Below are 17,640 nucleotides of genomic sequence, written 5' to 3'. Positions count from 1 at the left end.
ATTACCCACGAAACATTAATAACTTTGACTCTTCTATTACAAAACCTTCTTTGTAATGCAAAAATTTTCACCATGACCAAATGTGGCAAAAACTCATAACCCAAAAGATTTTAAAACACTTAAGAACAATAGAACATTAAAAAAAAAACCAGTATCAGTTCAATTTATTTTTTGCTTTCATATCTCAAAGTATATCCTTCAGTTTTTAAACACATTTTCTAAGTTTAATATATTTCCGTTGCTTTGCATACTTTTAAAAAAGTAATTAAATCACAATCCATTTTTTTTTTCTGAATTACTAGCACAACTCTGTTTACTTCTGCTTAAACAACAAACACAAAAAGTTTCAAAAGTTTCACGTCCCACAGATTTAGTTTATTATGCTGGATTTTTACTAGCACTGGAGCTTTAAATAATCAGGTTTCCATTGTAAGCTGTCCGAAACCATGTTCTCATTAACTTAGCCAAGCCTCGCAGGGAGGTCAGACTCATGTGCTAAGTCTCAAAGGGGGGACTGGTGAGACTTCAAAGTAAAAATACCTACACGTTTGGACTAATTTTCAACCAGACAGTCTTCTGATGCGTTTCCTGGAGCCACCTTACAGATTTGCGTACTCTGCTTTAATGAGTCTCATACACTAGCTTGATTGCCACCTATTTGTATGTCAAGTGACCCACTTTTTATGTTTTTCCCCTTTGGGACAAGAAAAAGGGGGAGATGGGAAAAGATGATGTTTTGCAAGTAAGTGTCTTGATACTTCAGTAGACTAAGAAGCAGTATAAGTGCTTCCTCTTGATTATTTTATATCACTGCACTCTTTTTACCCCCTCACCCCCAACCCCAACAAAAAGCACAAGCTGGCAGTAAATTTAATGTTGAAAGTTCATAGCTTCTCAAACTAGAAAAGACTGTAAGAGATGCCACAGAACTGGCATCAATATTGTACTAGATCTTGACAAAAGCATAAAGGCATCACAAAGCTAAGAATGTAATAATAATAATTATTACTATTTTTAATCCAGGATAATAGTAAAAGCATCCTCTGTGAAACTGTTCGGGTTCAGTCAAACCAGGAATTATTTCACCACCAAAAACATCTGAAAAGTGCTTCTGTACAATAAAACAACCACTGATGGTTCGGAAAAAACTAAATGTGCTTTCACATTATCAAACAAAATAGTGTGTTCAGCTGAACAGCAAAGAGAGCCTTTATTGAATAAACAACCCTGAAAGTATTCATAAACTTACTGATACAACATATATGACCTTTACCGAAAGGAATGAGACAACATCTGCTGTTGTACAATAATTTGGAGTATGAGAAACACTGAATTATCATAAAAGAAACCCACACCCACACTTCAATCTTCCTCTCATCAAATCTGGAAAGATGGAAGGAAGAGTGGGGAAATTGGAACAGAAATTTTAAAGGATTTTGATTTATTATCGAATCGGAATTCAAACTGTTGAAGCTCTGTAGCCATGTACATATTTAAAGCATCCCAAATACAAGACACTATTATGACTTGATAGACGTGAGCATTAGTTTTTGTGGTGTGCCAACACTGCTGATTATGTTTTTATTCTCTGTGGACAGAGATACGTATTTGCATTTCATAAGATTACTTAAGACTTCACAGTACTGTAATGGACTCCTCCTACTCCTGTATGTTATTGTTACTATTTATCCTACATTTCTGTGAACTTGTTCATATTAAATTCCAAAGTTCCTGAAGGAGCTTTAATTACGGTAGGTGTCGAAATATGTCTCCACTATGCACAACAGAACTTGGAAACCCACAAAAGCTTGGAAAGTCCTTGCTATCAAAATCCCTCCATCAAAACAAAAAAATCTATCCATAGCCAATTTAAATTTCCCTTTCTTCTACATCATTAAGTAGAATTTTCTGAAGTTTGTCAAACTAAACAGAGTTCATCTTTCTACTTCCATTCCCAATCATAGTATTTTCATAACTGAAGTGCATGAAGTATGCAACATTACCTCTTTTCAGATCTACAAGGCCACATAATACTCAGACACGAAGCTAAGGACATTATGACAAATGTATCCTAAATTCCACTGTATAAGTACTTATTTGTTCAATAGTAAAATTTTCATACTCAACTGGTCAAAAAACTGTGTCTTAAAATGCTTTTGTTTAATGTTTTGGGTTGCTCAGTTTCAGTGTAATTAAAGCCTTTCTTATGGTCAGAGCTTTGCTGATGCCAAGAACAGTTCTCACTTACTAGGAATGCTTCCTTCTAAGCACATTCCCTTGAGTAAGAGAGCAAATGACACAATTGCTAACTTCTATAAATAAAGTAACAGTTAAGGATACCTAGTTTTACCCCCCCTCCATCTGTTTTTTCAGCCTTTTCCTAAGGAAACAGGAAAAAAAAAAAGTATGTGCACAGACACATTCCACACGCTCTCTATACATTTAGATTCATGAAGCCTGATTTTCCTTTTCTTGGTATCTGATTTTTATAGAGTATGTCTTACCTACGTGTTTAGTGAGAAACTACAAACTAAATGTGTATGTTTAACTTAGAAGTTTATTTTAGCTGGATTCGCTGCATCTATGACTCAAAATGAACAGCTTAAATATTAACTTATCGCTTTACACTACAGCTAAAGCTGAGGACATTGGACTAGATAACACTCCACCTTCTCAGAGCATGTACTCAAAACTTAAATCTTACAAGTAGCTAAACCAACACAGATTTCCAAAAGGTTAGTGATTAACTCAAACGACTGAAAAATTACAACAAAAGACTGTCAAAGTTGAACGCAGTTGAGTTCAGCAGTTCAGTTCCCAAGCAGCTCTGTAAAGTAAGTATTAGAAAAATAATGTTACATTGATTTCCAGATTATAACCTGGCATGCTGTTGTCACCGTTCAGTTCCCTTCTAGCCTCCAGAAAACAGAAGGGCATACAAGAGAAGAATTCTTCCTTGATGTAACAACAGCAGAGAAAACGCAGAGTTAGGCTTTGAAGAGCAGTTACTGAGTTGAGACAAAGGAACTGGCACGCTCTTGCTCTCTCACATTTTCAAGAACAGCGAAGAAAGACGGTCATGGCACTTTTAACTGGCACTAACTGAAAAGTGAACTTCACTTTTCAACTACATGGTGTGTGCTTCCTCTCAGTCACATTACAGCTAAGCTCGGTGGTCAGCTGTCACTTATGGTAGGGCTCGTAATTTGCTTCGCCTTCTTAAACAGATTATGGCTACAAAAAACAGTTTCGGTAGCTTAAAGAAAGACTATTTTCTCAAGGCCCCAAAGTCATATATATATATATATATATAAAAAATTATTTTAATACAAAAGACCTAGCTTTTACAGATCAAGTCCGTCCTACAGAGTACCTCTGGAAGCACTAAGTTCTTGTGCCCCATTGAAAGTGTTAGTGGTAACAAAGAAAGATCCCCTGGTAATATATCCATTCATCCCATTACACCAGCTAAGTCTGCTGCACACAAACTTGTCTAGGAAATAGCGGCATCTTCTCTAGGCTGAAGCAATCAGTTATTTTGGTGAAATCCCCTACTACAAGACTTTGGCAGGCGGTATCATAGTAAGCACTGTTTCATAGCCGCACTGTTTCCTATACTATTGCCTGTCAGACTGGCAGCCCACTACTCCTGCTCTTGATTAGGGTCTATGACACTGTTTCACTGGGTTAGGGGAGAGCTATACAACAGCTGTGAGATATGCTGAAGTCTCTTACACAGTTCCCTTGGAAAGCTTATTGGTTTTGCTCAAAGAGAAAATTACCAGACACATGTAGTACTGACTCCATCAACTCCCTATAACTGTGCAAAGGTGGCTATCACTGAGTGGAGAGTGCTCCTTCTGTACTATACGGCACTAATACGTTGTCCGTAACAACATGAACCACCTTGAAAATGTAAGTATATTTTACACACAAAACCACACACCACATACATATAGCTTATACAGAATTCATATTCTGTCATATTCTGCCAATTTCTAAAAACACATTCCAAAAAACAGGTTAAGATGATCTGAAATGAACAGTGCATTTAAGTCACTCATGTCAAAACACTATCTTTTACTGTGGCAGGATCAAAGAGGATTCCTTAAACTAAAGATTCTGCTGTCTAAATTTGGTTTGCTATTCCGGCTAAAAAGTCCTTATTTTCAGCTACTGTTATCTACAGATAGATGACTACGGCTACAAATCTGCATTCTGGAAATGAACACCATGTTAGTAGAGGAATACAATTAAACTAGATTAAATTATGCTAAAAATCCAACCGTGTCCCCATAAAACAATCTTGAGTTGTAAAAGCAACTTCTCTGGCTTCTCTTTAATCCAACCTTTATTAAAAAAAGCATAGCTCTGCATATGAGAAACTTTTGTTTCAACTGAATGAAGTACTAACAAAAACCCATCTTCAGTGGAAAGAGGCATTACAGATTTTAAGCTCAATACACCGATCTACAAACTTGTTTGTTCCTGTACAAAAACCTGGTTCTCTTAAATTTGTAAGATATGTCAATTTAGTTTAACTGCCCATTAAAACCAGCATGGTCTACTTAATGTGGCATTGCTGGCATTCCACCTTAATAGACTTATTCAAGACCACAGCTCTCTGGACTAGAAGCCCTGCTACTAGTGAAGCTATGAGTTTCAGAAGATTTTTTTTTTTTTTTTTTAAACACAGTACTTTACAAGCATGCATGCATGACTGATACGTTCCCATTAATCTTAGTAAATAAATATTAATGAGACTAAATGTTGCCACACCTTATGCCCTTTCTTTGACTGCAGTAGGTCTAGCTTGTCTTTGTTCCTATGTGTGACAGAAAATGTTGACCTGTATTATTCTAGAAATAAAGATCATCTCTCTCATTTGACCAGAAATCCTCAGGTTTTTTAAATATGGAAAAATAAACAGTATTTTCATTATTCAATACTTTACAAAGTAAACAGGCAGAAAATGTTGCTTTTATGTATTAACAAATAGAACAGTGTCCTACTCACATCTGCATTAGGCCAGAGCTCTTTTATAACGTTTTCTATCCTGTTCACCACTTCCATCCGCATTCTCTCTTCTTCAGGTCTGGGAGACATATACTTATAAAAGTCAATGATTTCTTCATGAAGACTAAGAAAAAAAAAAAAAGAACAGAAAGTCAGGAAGAAACTCACAGGAGAATGAAACAGCAACTACTCTAATCAAACATGCTTTTTAAGCTCCTAGTTACCTATTTAGTTAAGGGGCAGTTTAAGAGTAGCATGCAATTAAAAAAAAAAATCCAGATTCACAACACTTAGTAACATTTAGTTTCATGTTAGTTTCTTATGCCATAGGTCAATATTGCACTGCATTTGCTAAAAGTGTGGAAGCAAATCTAAATCGAAGCACCTTCAATTCACATTGAAAGTCACACTCTGTATTTTAATGCCAGCGTAACGCAGAAATGGTTCAGTCTTCAACTACGAACGCAGGTGTAAGCTCTGAGTACACACTTCGCAAAAATTTAAACAGGAGGTTTTCAGCCAACGCTTCCTAGTCAGCCCCTTGGCACCAGCTAGGGAGTTTCAGGCATCAGTCTCTATTCAGTACCAAGCTTTTAAAAAGTTGATAGTAATTGTGCCAGTACTAAAGCTAAAAAACCTGCTTCTTCTACTGCTCAGAGAAGATGCATAACTAAATATGCACTCTCTCCCCATAACAAGAAAGTAAGTAGTACACATGCAGCAGTGGTGGCTCAGAAGAGTAAGTGATTGACAGACAGTTAACCCATGTATTTGACAGTTTACCATACTACATGTGCTTCTCACAGTCAGTAAGTTATGTTTAGATTGCCTATGATTAGAGCTGAAATAAAAATGTCTTCATACAGTGCCACAACTTTCTATGCTTCTGTAATATCATAAACACATCATTGTCTTGACTAATAACGTATTTAAAGAAACCAGACACAACCCTTTAATTCCAGCCACAGAGTAGCTGAATTAATTTCATTTGTTTCCTGCAATGACCATTACAGTAATAGCTAGTTATTTTTTTTAAATGTATTGTTTCTAGTTCCCAAGTACAACTGCATTTCTCCTTAAAGCTCTGAGGGACTATCAGAGGAGAGCAATTTATTAAAAGCAAGCCCTTAGATGAGATGTGGAATCTAGTACTTCCCCACTGCACACACACTTAAATAAATCAAATGTTAATAACTGGAAGTTGTATATGGATGTCAACAAAACAGATTAAAATATCTGAAAGTTGCATTTAACAGAGTCAGGGTAGGGACAGAACTCAAACCATCTGCATTATGTTCTTCAGTACTGCAGTGGTATGAACAACACAAGGTTCTTTCTCTCAGAGACAGAGGAATAAAATATTTACATTACTTTTCACAGAGCATTTATTGGAATTTCCCACACACACGGTTCAGGGAATAGCCATAAAAGCCTAGCAACCTGTGGTGGCCATCACCACAGCTCTCTATAGCTAGCGCAAAGAGAAAAACTCTTCTGACAGAGTTCCTCCAAAGGGATATCCAGACAGATACCTGATTTAGCTGTTCTAAGTCAACCTTTGGAGAAGCTTCTCCTCCTTTGAGACCTACAGAAGGAGCCTTACAAACACTGAAACTAAAAACTAAACCCCGCCCCAAAAGATCTCCTGCAAAAATGCAAGGTGCCATATCCCTCCTCTCCCCTTCCTTACTGCCACACTGGCACCAAACCCTGTTCACGCACAACATCTCAGGTACCACAAGGATGTTCTGAACAACACAGCTGCAATATTCATACTGGTAAATGCTGTTTTCAGCATTTATTTTGACATGACTAGGAAATTTCTTACCTCCTCCTCCGGCAGTTTTCTTGCTTTTCCTTGGAAGCTTACAACCTGGGGTTAACGTGCACATTCCAAACTACCGCCATCCCTTACACAGGCACTGACTCCTCTGCCTTTGGCTTATCAGCCATCTCCTGCTCTTCTATTCTTCACTGCTATTCAACGTGTTGGCACTTAAACCTTCTTACAGCCATCCCCCATTGCAAGAATTGAATTCCGGTGAGAAGTACGTGATAAAGGAGAAGTTGAACACTCCAACAATCAAGTTCACTCTCCCCACTGCCAGCTACACATACTGAATTGCTAAATTAGTCTCCAAGTGCTTGACCATTAAGGTAGCATTCTAAAACAGGAGCAACAAGGAAAACAGGCAAAAACCTGATAATCAAACTCTAGAAAACACAAATTATTTTTCAACTGTAATTTGGTGAACCAGCTTACAGGAAGACCTGGGAGTCAGCCTAAGGTTTCCTATCATGTCTGGCAAACTCTTTACTTTCTTTGTGGGCTACATTCTGGGGAATTGATCAAGCAACACAGCCCCATTTCTGCCTCTGCCCCTCTGGACTAGCTGGAACAGACTGGTTACATCCACAAGGCACAAGATTTGCCCCAGAGCAATGTTCTCAGTAACGTAAGATTGAGTGCACGCATGCACTCCATGCCATGAGGAGTGGCACCACGTTGTCTGAGGGCACTTAATGGCACAAGACGTGCTGGGATACTACCAAGGGACTATCCCCTGGGGAGAAATTAATGTATGGCACAGCACAAATCCATACTGCCCATCATTAGTGGGCCCAGCTGCTTCTGGGCTTCTGCTTTACAGGAGTTAATTGTTCCCCTGCCCCATAAGGGAACTTTGAAAGAACAAGGCAATCAGAAATGAGGTCCCCCAAGTACACAAAGGGCCAAGCCATATAGATGCTACAGTTCTCAAGGCACTTCTGTATATTAACTCCACTGACACTCTTAATCGAGATAATTATATCAATTGGTGCGTTCTTTAGAAGAACATAAAATAATGATGTGTTGTCAGAACCAGATGTACTTCTTTTTCTAAACATAAATGACGTAAGTCTGCACCTCCTTAAATGGGTTCCTTCTTATTCTTAGGTAGTCACGTAAAGCTTTATGGCAAAACAAAAAATTAAGCAGCATGCAAACACACAGAAACTTATATTACACATGCACTGAATGTTACTAAACAATGCAGATGTAGAAAAAATGAAATCTGAACTTTTTCAATGACAGAAGAAAGGCTTAGAGACTACTAGAAAGTTCCCATCAGCACACCAGTTGGAAATACTACAGACATATCTGCGTTTTATCTGCTGCAAGACTCCATACTGCTAGGACTGCCTGTGCTGCACAGAGCCACAGTATGCAGAAGGCAGGCAGAAGACGTAAAGGCTCAAGACTACACCTGGAACCGTATTCCCCTGCCCAATAATGGCTGCTGCCAAGAAATAAGGGAATGATTAATTAAAGCCAAGACAAACAGAAGTAGCCACATGCAGATTTCAGAGCAGTACAACATGACTTAGAGGCGTGACTCCAATTAATGTGGAGTTAACTCAAGCTGTATTGAAAATTAAAACTCAAGGTTATTCACTGTCTTAATCAACATCTATTATAGTTGCTGTTTTTCAAAACAATTTGTTTGGATTAATGGAGTCTGTTTACAAGAGTCTCTAGTGGAATTTTATATCTTTAGCCGAAATGAAGATCAAAGAGACTGAGAAGTTATTTTTGGCATCATAACAGTATTTTATTATTTAATGCCATTACATTCATTAGTTATTTTAGATAAAAGTCCTTAAAAGGAGACTTGTTTTTAGAAGGAAATTACACTGTAATAAACCTGATTTCACTATGGAGAGATATTTCATTTGGCTTTATAGTCATACTGAAGCATACCAACACCCAAGACCTACTTAGGATGCATGGAGAGAGTTCTCTGCAATGCATAAGAGCATTAGTTTACTGTTTTTATTACAGTAAATAGCAGTAAACAAGTGGGTCTTTGTCCTGTACTTCAGGAAATCTTAACATGTGGGGAAAAGAAAAATAAAAAAAGTCTCTTACACTTTCTCTGAGTATGTTTTAAAACAAAGTACTAGCTGCATCACACCCTGTTTTCAAGCCTGGTAAGCCAATTCCATCAGAATTTCACAGACAGAACAGAATTATAGAGAAGAGAAGCCACTAAATTTAGTGGATTATAGTGTCTGTTATGTTTACCTGACAGAGACAGTGATGCGTCATTAAAAAATAAATTATGGCTGCAAAAGATGTAATCACAAGAAGGACTTCCCACCGTAACATCACTGAATAGCACCATGAGGAACCCAAGTCTGCTTAGACGCAAGCCGTTTAGGTGAAAAGCCGCAGCTTTTGTGCAGATGCAAGCACTATGGAACACAGTGCATTACATTTCTTTCTTAGTTTGATCACACCTTACTTTATTCTGTAGCACAACTTTGGGCTCTAAATGTGCAACTCAGGATTCTCTAACTAGTTTACATATATCCAAGACGTTATTCTGGAGTATCAATCTTACTGCACCTCTGGCTATCAATTAAAAAAAAATCACGTATGAACAAAATGTTATTTCTGCTTTACATGCACAGCGCACAGACAGATACGTGGACAAGCACATACACTTGACCAAACACTTCAGTTACCTGACACATAAAGCAGCACAACTTGCTATTGCTGTAAGTCCAGAACTGGAACCAGGAGTGATACTGCGAGGCATGTCGCTTTATGAAACGTAACTGGAGATACTACAAGTTCACTTCTCTGCACCAGGATCCTGATGCAGACTAAATGACTAGCCCACTGTGCTCACAGATTTCAGCAGCTTGGAGGAAGCCAGCCCAACACAACCAACGCGCAGCGCTCGGCAGCCACACCAGTGGCTGCCCCGAGTGGGACCATACCACGGACCTTCCCTGCCTGCCTCGAGCAGCTGAGAAGCAGAGTGCAGTCCTGCAGAGCAGCCAGCGAGATAAAGATAATTCTGACTGGTTTTGCTTAATCACAGGATAGCACTTAAATGTTGCCTTTGTGTGCCAACATGCAGTATTATACTAACCAGAGTAATAAGCTGTAATTGAAAAATTTCCTGCTTTTGTCATTCTGGAATTGTGTTATACTTCCACTCTCCTCTGGCTCTTCTTCACTCTTCATATCATAGGAGAAATTATGCAGGCATGCATGTTCTAATTTCTCTCATCAGGGTGTTACCCATAGGTTCTGCTCCTACTGTTAAAAATGACTGGGTTAAAAATTCTGCTCATCCATCCCAAAGAGCTTCCTCTGCCTTGGGCATATGTATTCATTTGCACAGGAAATGCTATTTGCAACATCACTGAAGGTAATTTAAAACAATGGATATTAACCATACGCAAAGAAATCATATAGTGCTCATGCACTACAATTTATTCTTTGGCAGGATTTTCTGAAGGAAGCTTCATTTTCAGAATGATGAAAATCTAAATTATTTAGAACCTCTGCAGATGGTGGGCAGAAGTAAGCAATGAAAACACAGATGACTTTTGCCTTCCCAAACTCTTATGCTTTATGAATCACTTCTGATTTAAGAGTTTATTGATTTTATATCCACACTTGGATGGGATATTTGCAATGTACCCCTGTAGCACTAAATAAGCCTTTTGTACCCGAGTTTTCTTTGGATGAATAATTCCCATAGGACAGTGTTTAGTTACCCCTACCACTTTAAGTCTCCTCTGGAGGAAAAAAAAACAAACAAAAAAACAAAGGCAACAAAGAGAAATATTGTAGAATTTCAGGTTTGTAATTCTCTTTGGGGAAGAATGTGAAGAAGGAACCCGAGGTATTTTAGCTTCTTGAAAGCATCAATACTTAAAGAGTCCTAACTGCATCCATCCCTCCACTCCCGAGAGGAAAGCTAGCATTGCACAGGAGAAGAGAGAATAACTTCAGTTTGAAGCTTTCCAAGGTGTTTAACTAAGAAAAAGATGGTACTGTTTTTGCAACTGTAAAAAAAAAAAGAATTATGGCAGGAAATTCTGATCCTTCGGAAGCTTCATGAACTAAACAAAGCTCTTCCCTCTCCCATCGGCAACCTACTTGGTCCTGAAGTGGTTTTGAACAAAGTTGTAACTAAGGTAAAGGAAAGACACAGAGAGCCTAATCCTCCCTCTCCCCCTCACAACTGTTTTTTAAAAATTATTTATTTCAAAAGCAACGTTGACACTCTACAAGATGGGGAATCCAACAGCTTCCCAAATTAACTTTCAATTTTAACATTAATCTCCCCTGAGCTTAATAAAATAATTTCTAGATTACTATTACCTTCTACATGTGTTGAACAACGAAGCAGGAACAGCACCAGACACTGTAAAGATCACAAATTATTTTCCCACCTACAAACTCAAGTAAAACCAAACATTAGAGTAGCGAAGGGAACTGTAAATATGAAGCATCTGCTGACATCCTCTCCCTACCACCTGGGCCTCTGTAGCAGACAAATTCTTTTAATATTTGCTGTTTTAAGCTACTGAAAAAACACCTAACTGCACCTGCAAGTGATTTAATAGGCAGTTAAGTTTGATGGTGACTGATACATCAGACCTCGTAAGAAACTAAAATTGTGCATAATAAAGCAAACAATTTTCAAAAGCCTCAGAGACTTTGACCATTGCTTTTTACATCCTTAGTTACTGAACCATATCAATATATTATAGGTCACATAGTAACCATATTTTGAGCCACATATGCTCTATGGGAGCTTTAAAATGAAACATCCCAAAAGATGTCCGTATCAGTAACCTGACAAAACCAGGAAAGCTAAAGGAGCTGGGTTTTTGGTATCACACATTTTTCTTCAGTTCAGTTCACTCATTCGAAATATAGCTTCACAGACCATCTTTTCACAGTTTACCTAAAAACAGACATGCAGAAAAAACAGGTATTCCACTGCCATATGATTACTAAACATCACTAAAAATCAGGATATCTACTGTATAAACAGTTTCCTAAGATGCAAATCGAGAATTTCACTTTGCAGAGAGCTAGGCAAATGAGATTTATTTCTGTCCCCTTCCATTATAGCCCAGGTGTTTGTTACCACTCCCCGGCTTCCCAGTGACAAGGTCTGTTATAACAGGATTACACAAGCCTCCCTAATCCATCTAAGACAAAGTTAGCCAAGTTAAATCCCACCACCTTCATCAGTTCAGCTAAAGCAGCCTAAGCATAGCGGGGAGCCCTAAGAGGACCCCTCGAGGACAGCAGCAGCAGTCGCTTCCACCCAGATGGCAAGAGGCGAAAAGAGGCCAGTGGAAGAAACACCTTCAACTGGCATCTACATCCAGAAGACCACCTCCGGCAACCAAGCGATATTTGAGTAGCTTTCCGTATTTACCCAAGAACAGCTTGACCTTTCTGACTAGCATTTGTCATCTGCTGAGTAATTCGCAGAATTGCCTTTTAGGACTGAGGGAGGGCAAAATTTTCACAAATACGTAAATGATTCAGGAATCCAGATCCTGTTTTCAGGACTAATGTCTTTCAGGATTAATCTAATCACTCTGATACTAAGTTTGAAAACACTTTTCTGAATGGAGTTAGTTTGTTCACTTCAACAATTTATGGTGGACTGATTATGCACATTTCTTCAAATGCTGTGGAGTAAAAAAAGATGCCACTAAATTTACATTACAGGACCTACGATTTCTATGCTGTGCAAATATTTGAAAGCATATAGCACAGTCCCCTCTTTCTTCCTCCCAGTCAACACCCATCTGCCCAAACCCCTCAAATTAAAGTAGTTTTTTATTTATATTCTGGATTTAACATAAACTTATGGGTTTAACTGCATCATAAAAGGCACTAAAATAGCAGTGCCTTATGGAAACGGCCAAAGTGTAGTAGAGACATATTAAAACACAGGAGAAAGAAGCAATGTGGGCAGTTCTTTTCAATTATTTAAACTGTTATCTCCATCTTTTCTTTTTTTTTTATTTTATAGATTCTTTACTTCAATCAGGATGAATGTTATCTTCTTTAAACTGATTCAAGTTATTTCTAATTAAAACTCCCAAGCACATTCTTTAGTCAAGAAGTAATGTAAGAGACACTTGTTTCCTATTAAGGTAGAAGGGAGCATTTTTTGTCTGTTTATAAATTGCAATGTGTGCTTTGTCTTCCTAAAATACACTCAGATGTACTAGAATTCTGCCTACAGAAATTTGTCTTTTAAGAGGAAAAAAAGTCCTACTGAACTTTAATCATAAATCAGATGCTTGAATTAGTCCTACCAATAAGCAATCTGAAGCATAACTCTGCAACTGATCCACAGGCTTTTAAACCCATGCCATATGCATACTCACTCTTGCTCTCTATTTTTACAGCATTTCCAGCAAAAACATCAAATGCCAACTGGAAAGACCATTTTGAGAAGTACCCTTACTTCCCATTGTTTGTTTGTTTGTTTTTTTTTAAATCATACTGTACATAAAAACAATCTAGCTGAATAACTACACATGTGGGAATAACCTTCTATTTCTTCCCTGGAAAGTATCTACATATCGTTCCTCCTTCCCATCTCTGTAAGCAAGTGCTATGAGAGTCTGCTGCTTCTCTTCTCCCAGGCAATGGGTTGCCAAAGTAATGCATGCGGTTTGCTAACAAAGGAGTGGGGGGGGGAAAAAAAAAAAAAAAAAAAAAAAAAAAAAAAAGAGAGAGAGAGAGAGAGAGAAACTGCTACCTCTACTGAGCCAAAAGAAAAAGTACTAACAAAAGAACAAGATGAAGCAGGAGAGAAAGGTTTTGTGCAGGAAAAACAAAGTGGGAAGAGCAGAGATGGGAAATAGCTGTTTTATTTTGTAATGACAAAAAGGCTTCAACTCTAGTAATATCTAATTATCTTGAAACACACCAGTAATTCCAACATCTCCTATAAAATACTACCACAAGGTTTTTCTTTAGCTCACTTGTAGAAAAGTACTAGTCTGTTGGAACAGTTACATACACAGACCAGCTATGCAGTTTGCAACCTCATAATTTAAAATACAGATATTTTTAAAAGCCTTTAAGTTTAAAGTGCAACTGTTAGCATGCACTTCATACATTCTGTAATTACAACTTGAGGTAAATTTCCGAACAGCTAAAACCACAGAGAAGTTAAAGGTATCTATTTCCTGTAGTGGGCAATTAGTAATTCCTCAGCCTGCCAATTCCCCTTGCTTAAAAAACTCTCACTAAAGAAGATCAAACAACAGTTTATTAGTTTTTTTTAAACAAGAGCTTAACAAAAAGTAAAAGTAACTATCAGTATCAGTAGTAGTTCAATTTGTATTAGCTGAACTTTCCCAATAATACAGTAATGTCTGGGTTTGCATTAGGATTGTAACAAAAGCTATAGCCAGCAAATCCCCGCAATGCTTGCGAGTAGGTCTGACCCTTTCTGTACCAGCACAACAGGCAGGAGAAGGGAGTTAAAAAAACAAAAGCGTATTAGATCAGTTTTGCAAATATCACCAGTGGTGTTACTATTAAACCAGAACAGAGGGATGTAGCAGGTCAGCTAATACACCTTTCTGCTTGCCTCCATAAAGCCAGGGTAGCAGGACGGTTCTTTATACATCACCAGTATATTGCTACTATTTTGTTAGTGTAGTAAATATTATCACATAAACAAACAATCTGTGACCTGCCAATAAATGACACCGTATGCTATCTGGGCAGAGGCGAGACTAACACACTGCCTGCAGGCTGACAAGCACTTCCGATGGACAACGTGCTCGGAAAAAAAATCTCCATCTGAAGACTCTGATTGGAGCTAAAACCTTGCAGCACAGACCTTTGTCACCACGTAAACAGCCGCATGTGCAGCGGGTCACCCAACATTGAGCCAGGCAAGCCTCACGCGGGGCTCAAAACAGGGTTTTCTGACACAGAAGAGAGTAGAGAAAAGTCCTCTACTTTCACACACACAGCAGGTTCTGCCTGACAAATATTCTTCTTGTTTATGATTTGATAAATTATTTGACTTGAAAGATCAGTTAAATGAAAGGAAGGAGAGCAATGTAATTATTAACTCCCGTCTCCTTCCATCAGAGCTGATTTAAACTTTCAAACATCCACCCCAAATAAGCCCGTATCAGTCCCTAAGAAGGAAGAGAGACACTACCACAATCCTAGGCTTACACTGTTCACCTCAAAGCCAAGTCAAAAAGCTGTTTAAAGTCCGAGTTCCTACCAGCAGCCGGTACTGCTTACACACTTGTCCCTGCAAATCAGTAACGCACTGTGCTAACTCCAGAAAGCCACCTCACGTCCATCTGTGCAGCAAGCCTGCTTTTTAGCTGCTAAGTAGGAAGAAGAACCAAGAACAGAATAAAACTCTGAACACCTCTGCTTCAGTAACACATTACATCAAACTTAAAATGACTTAATATAAAAATATTAAGTCCAATAACTAGCCACAGTTGCAGTTTGTTAACACCTTTTCAGCTCCAGCATAAGAACATTTTCAAATTAAATCTGAAGTGCCAGTATGCCACCTGGAAAGTCAACGCAGATTCCTAAAGCTTTCCAACATTTTCTAACATTCAGTTTTGGGTGGCCTTTTTTTTTTTTTTTTTTGAGAGGAGGGAATTTTGCACAGCATTTTGGAATATTCAAGGAACATAAAAGCAAGCCACAAGTCACTTCTGTCCCATCTCCTATGTCAGAAGTATTCACAACTTCTTATGAAAAGATTTGAAGTTAACACTTACTATTAAAACCACAAGGTTTTAAGTTTGTATGTTAAATTTATATTCTTCAAGCAAAATGGACAGTGACTCCAACTTACCTGTTTAGCACATGTTCAGAACCAGCTTATCGCCCATTTATTCCTTGTTACTGCACTTTGATGACACTCTGCTACAATATTAATACAAGTTGAGACACGCTGCTGTCATATCCAGGCAAAATTCAAATACCAGAAGTAGTTCTCCCCCTCACTTCCAAATGCTCAGAAATGACTGGAGAAGGTGCATTTTGAAGGAGGAGGAGGAGGAGGAACAACAATCACACATACTATGGCAAGGTACAAGGAACATTTCAGGTAACTTTTTACTTTGATGATTTGTTATCTTTACAGTAAGGGTGTGCACAGGGAACTATGTTCAGATTAAACAACGCAGTATTCATTTTGGGACTCATGATGCAGTAATATGCTCCCTTAAAGGTATATATTAAAAACTATTTGTTCATATTCTGGTTTGTTCTCTTGTGCTCAGATATTCCCACTTGCAAGGCAGGATGCACGGGTACCAGAAAAACCATGGGCAGTAGCACTCAACCTGTAAAATATTTTGGAGAGTCACCAGCCTCCTCTCGCTCTGCTTATCACTCCAGGCTAGAAAGCTACAAACAATAACTGTCAAAAAAGGACAATGCCTAAGCAGATCACAGAAAAATGTTTCCTGGGGTCAACTCTATTAGCCCAGTGATAGAGATGCACACTCAAGAGCTTCGATGTCAGGAACTGGAAGAAATGCTTCCTCCTCCAATGTAGGTGACCGGTCTCGTCCTTCAAAGTATCTGGAGAAGCCGGTCTCTGACTAACCCTGTGGATTAAATCATGGGTTTTATCTTCTTCTCTCCCCTGAAGCTTCAGCTAGCACATCTGTCAGAAAACCACCAATATAAGCCTAGAAAATACTTCACTGAAATACTTCCCATGAGTCCAAAATCTTAAAATTCAGAGACACCAATATATGCTGAAAGATGACTTATAAAAGATTTCATGCAACTACCTCAATTGCTGGGTTCTGCTTGGACATAAGGACAAAAGAATCAGCACATGGTGGAAAAAAGGGACTTCTAATGGTTTGAGAGTTAAATCCTCACAGTTGACCCAGGCCTCATATCACACAGGTGAACACTGGAACCCACTCTAGGATGGGACATCCCCAGCATGGCACACCTCCTCACGCCGTCCACATGTCGTGCATTAACACATTTGTGCGCAGTCTTCCGACAAAAGTAGCAAATGGAAAGCGAGGGGCTGTGCAGAGCTCTCAGAAACCCACTCAAGATTCATCCAAGTCACTTACTGAAACCACTCTCTCAAAATAATTTCAATAATAATTTGAAGATTAAGCAAATGTGTCTAGTGTACCAAAAAAGTGGAGACCACTCCACCAGCAGGAGAGACCAGCTATCAGAGAAGAGTAAGAGGGTCGCTTCGAGTTCTACAAACTGCTGAATCAATAGCAACTAGAAAGAGCACGTTTCAGCATGCCTGAAGCAGGTATGCTTCAGAGGAGCAAAGGCTGAAGTGAACTTTTCCAGAATATAATGTTCAGTGACTTGATGCCTACAGGCAAATACCACATTATACAAGAAACGAGAGAGGAAGTTTGTTATTACACAGTTATTCTCTCGTTTGCTCCAAGGTGCTGTTATGCCGGGAGCTGACACTGCTACTTACTGCCACTGAAACATTACCTTTTACCACCTGTATATGCCCTGTCACATTTGGCCAAGTTGTAACAAGAGCAGCTTCAGAAGATCACTAGTTAATTCAAATTTAGACAGATTTTAGCTAAGAAAATGGTTGCAGCTGATGTATAATATAATTACAAGACAGCAACAAAAGCAAGACAGTACTGTCCTTTCTGCCTCATCTCCAAAACTATCCTGTAAGAGGAAATCCAACAGCTCAATGAGGCAAACTTCTCTTCCACCTGACGCTGGAAGCAGAGGTACATGTAAAGAAGCTGCTTACCTCATATAACGAACTAGCTCTTCAAGGC

General features: G+C 38.5%; 1 protein-coding gene across 2 annotated transcripts in view; it reads right to left on the bottom strand.

The window, feature by feature from the left end:
• The window catches only part of TENT4B (terminal nucleotidyltransferase 4B), a 42,853-nt gene that overhangs the window by 15,256 nt on the left and 9,957 nt on the right, over positions 1-17,640 (bottom strand). For both annotated transcript variants that reach the window (XM_050903894.1, XM_050903895.1), the window contains exon 2: positions 5,017-5,140. In XM_050903894.1, coding sequence (XP_050759851.1) covers positions 5,017-5,140 — 124 coding nt within the window. The remainder of the gene's footprint in view (positions 1-5,016; positions 5,141-17,640) is intronic.

Source organism: Gymnogyps californianus, chromosome 12, assembly GCF_018139145.2.
Source record: "Gymnogyps californianus isolate 813 chromosome 12, ASM1813914v2, whole genome shotgun sequence".
Taxonomy (NCBI): Eukaryota; Metazoa; Chordata; class Aves; order Accipitriformes; family Cathartidae; genus Gymnogyps; species Gymnogyps californianus.
This window is presented reverse-complemented; position numbering and strand designations above follow the sequence as displayed.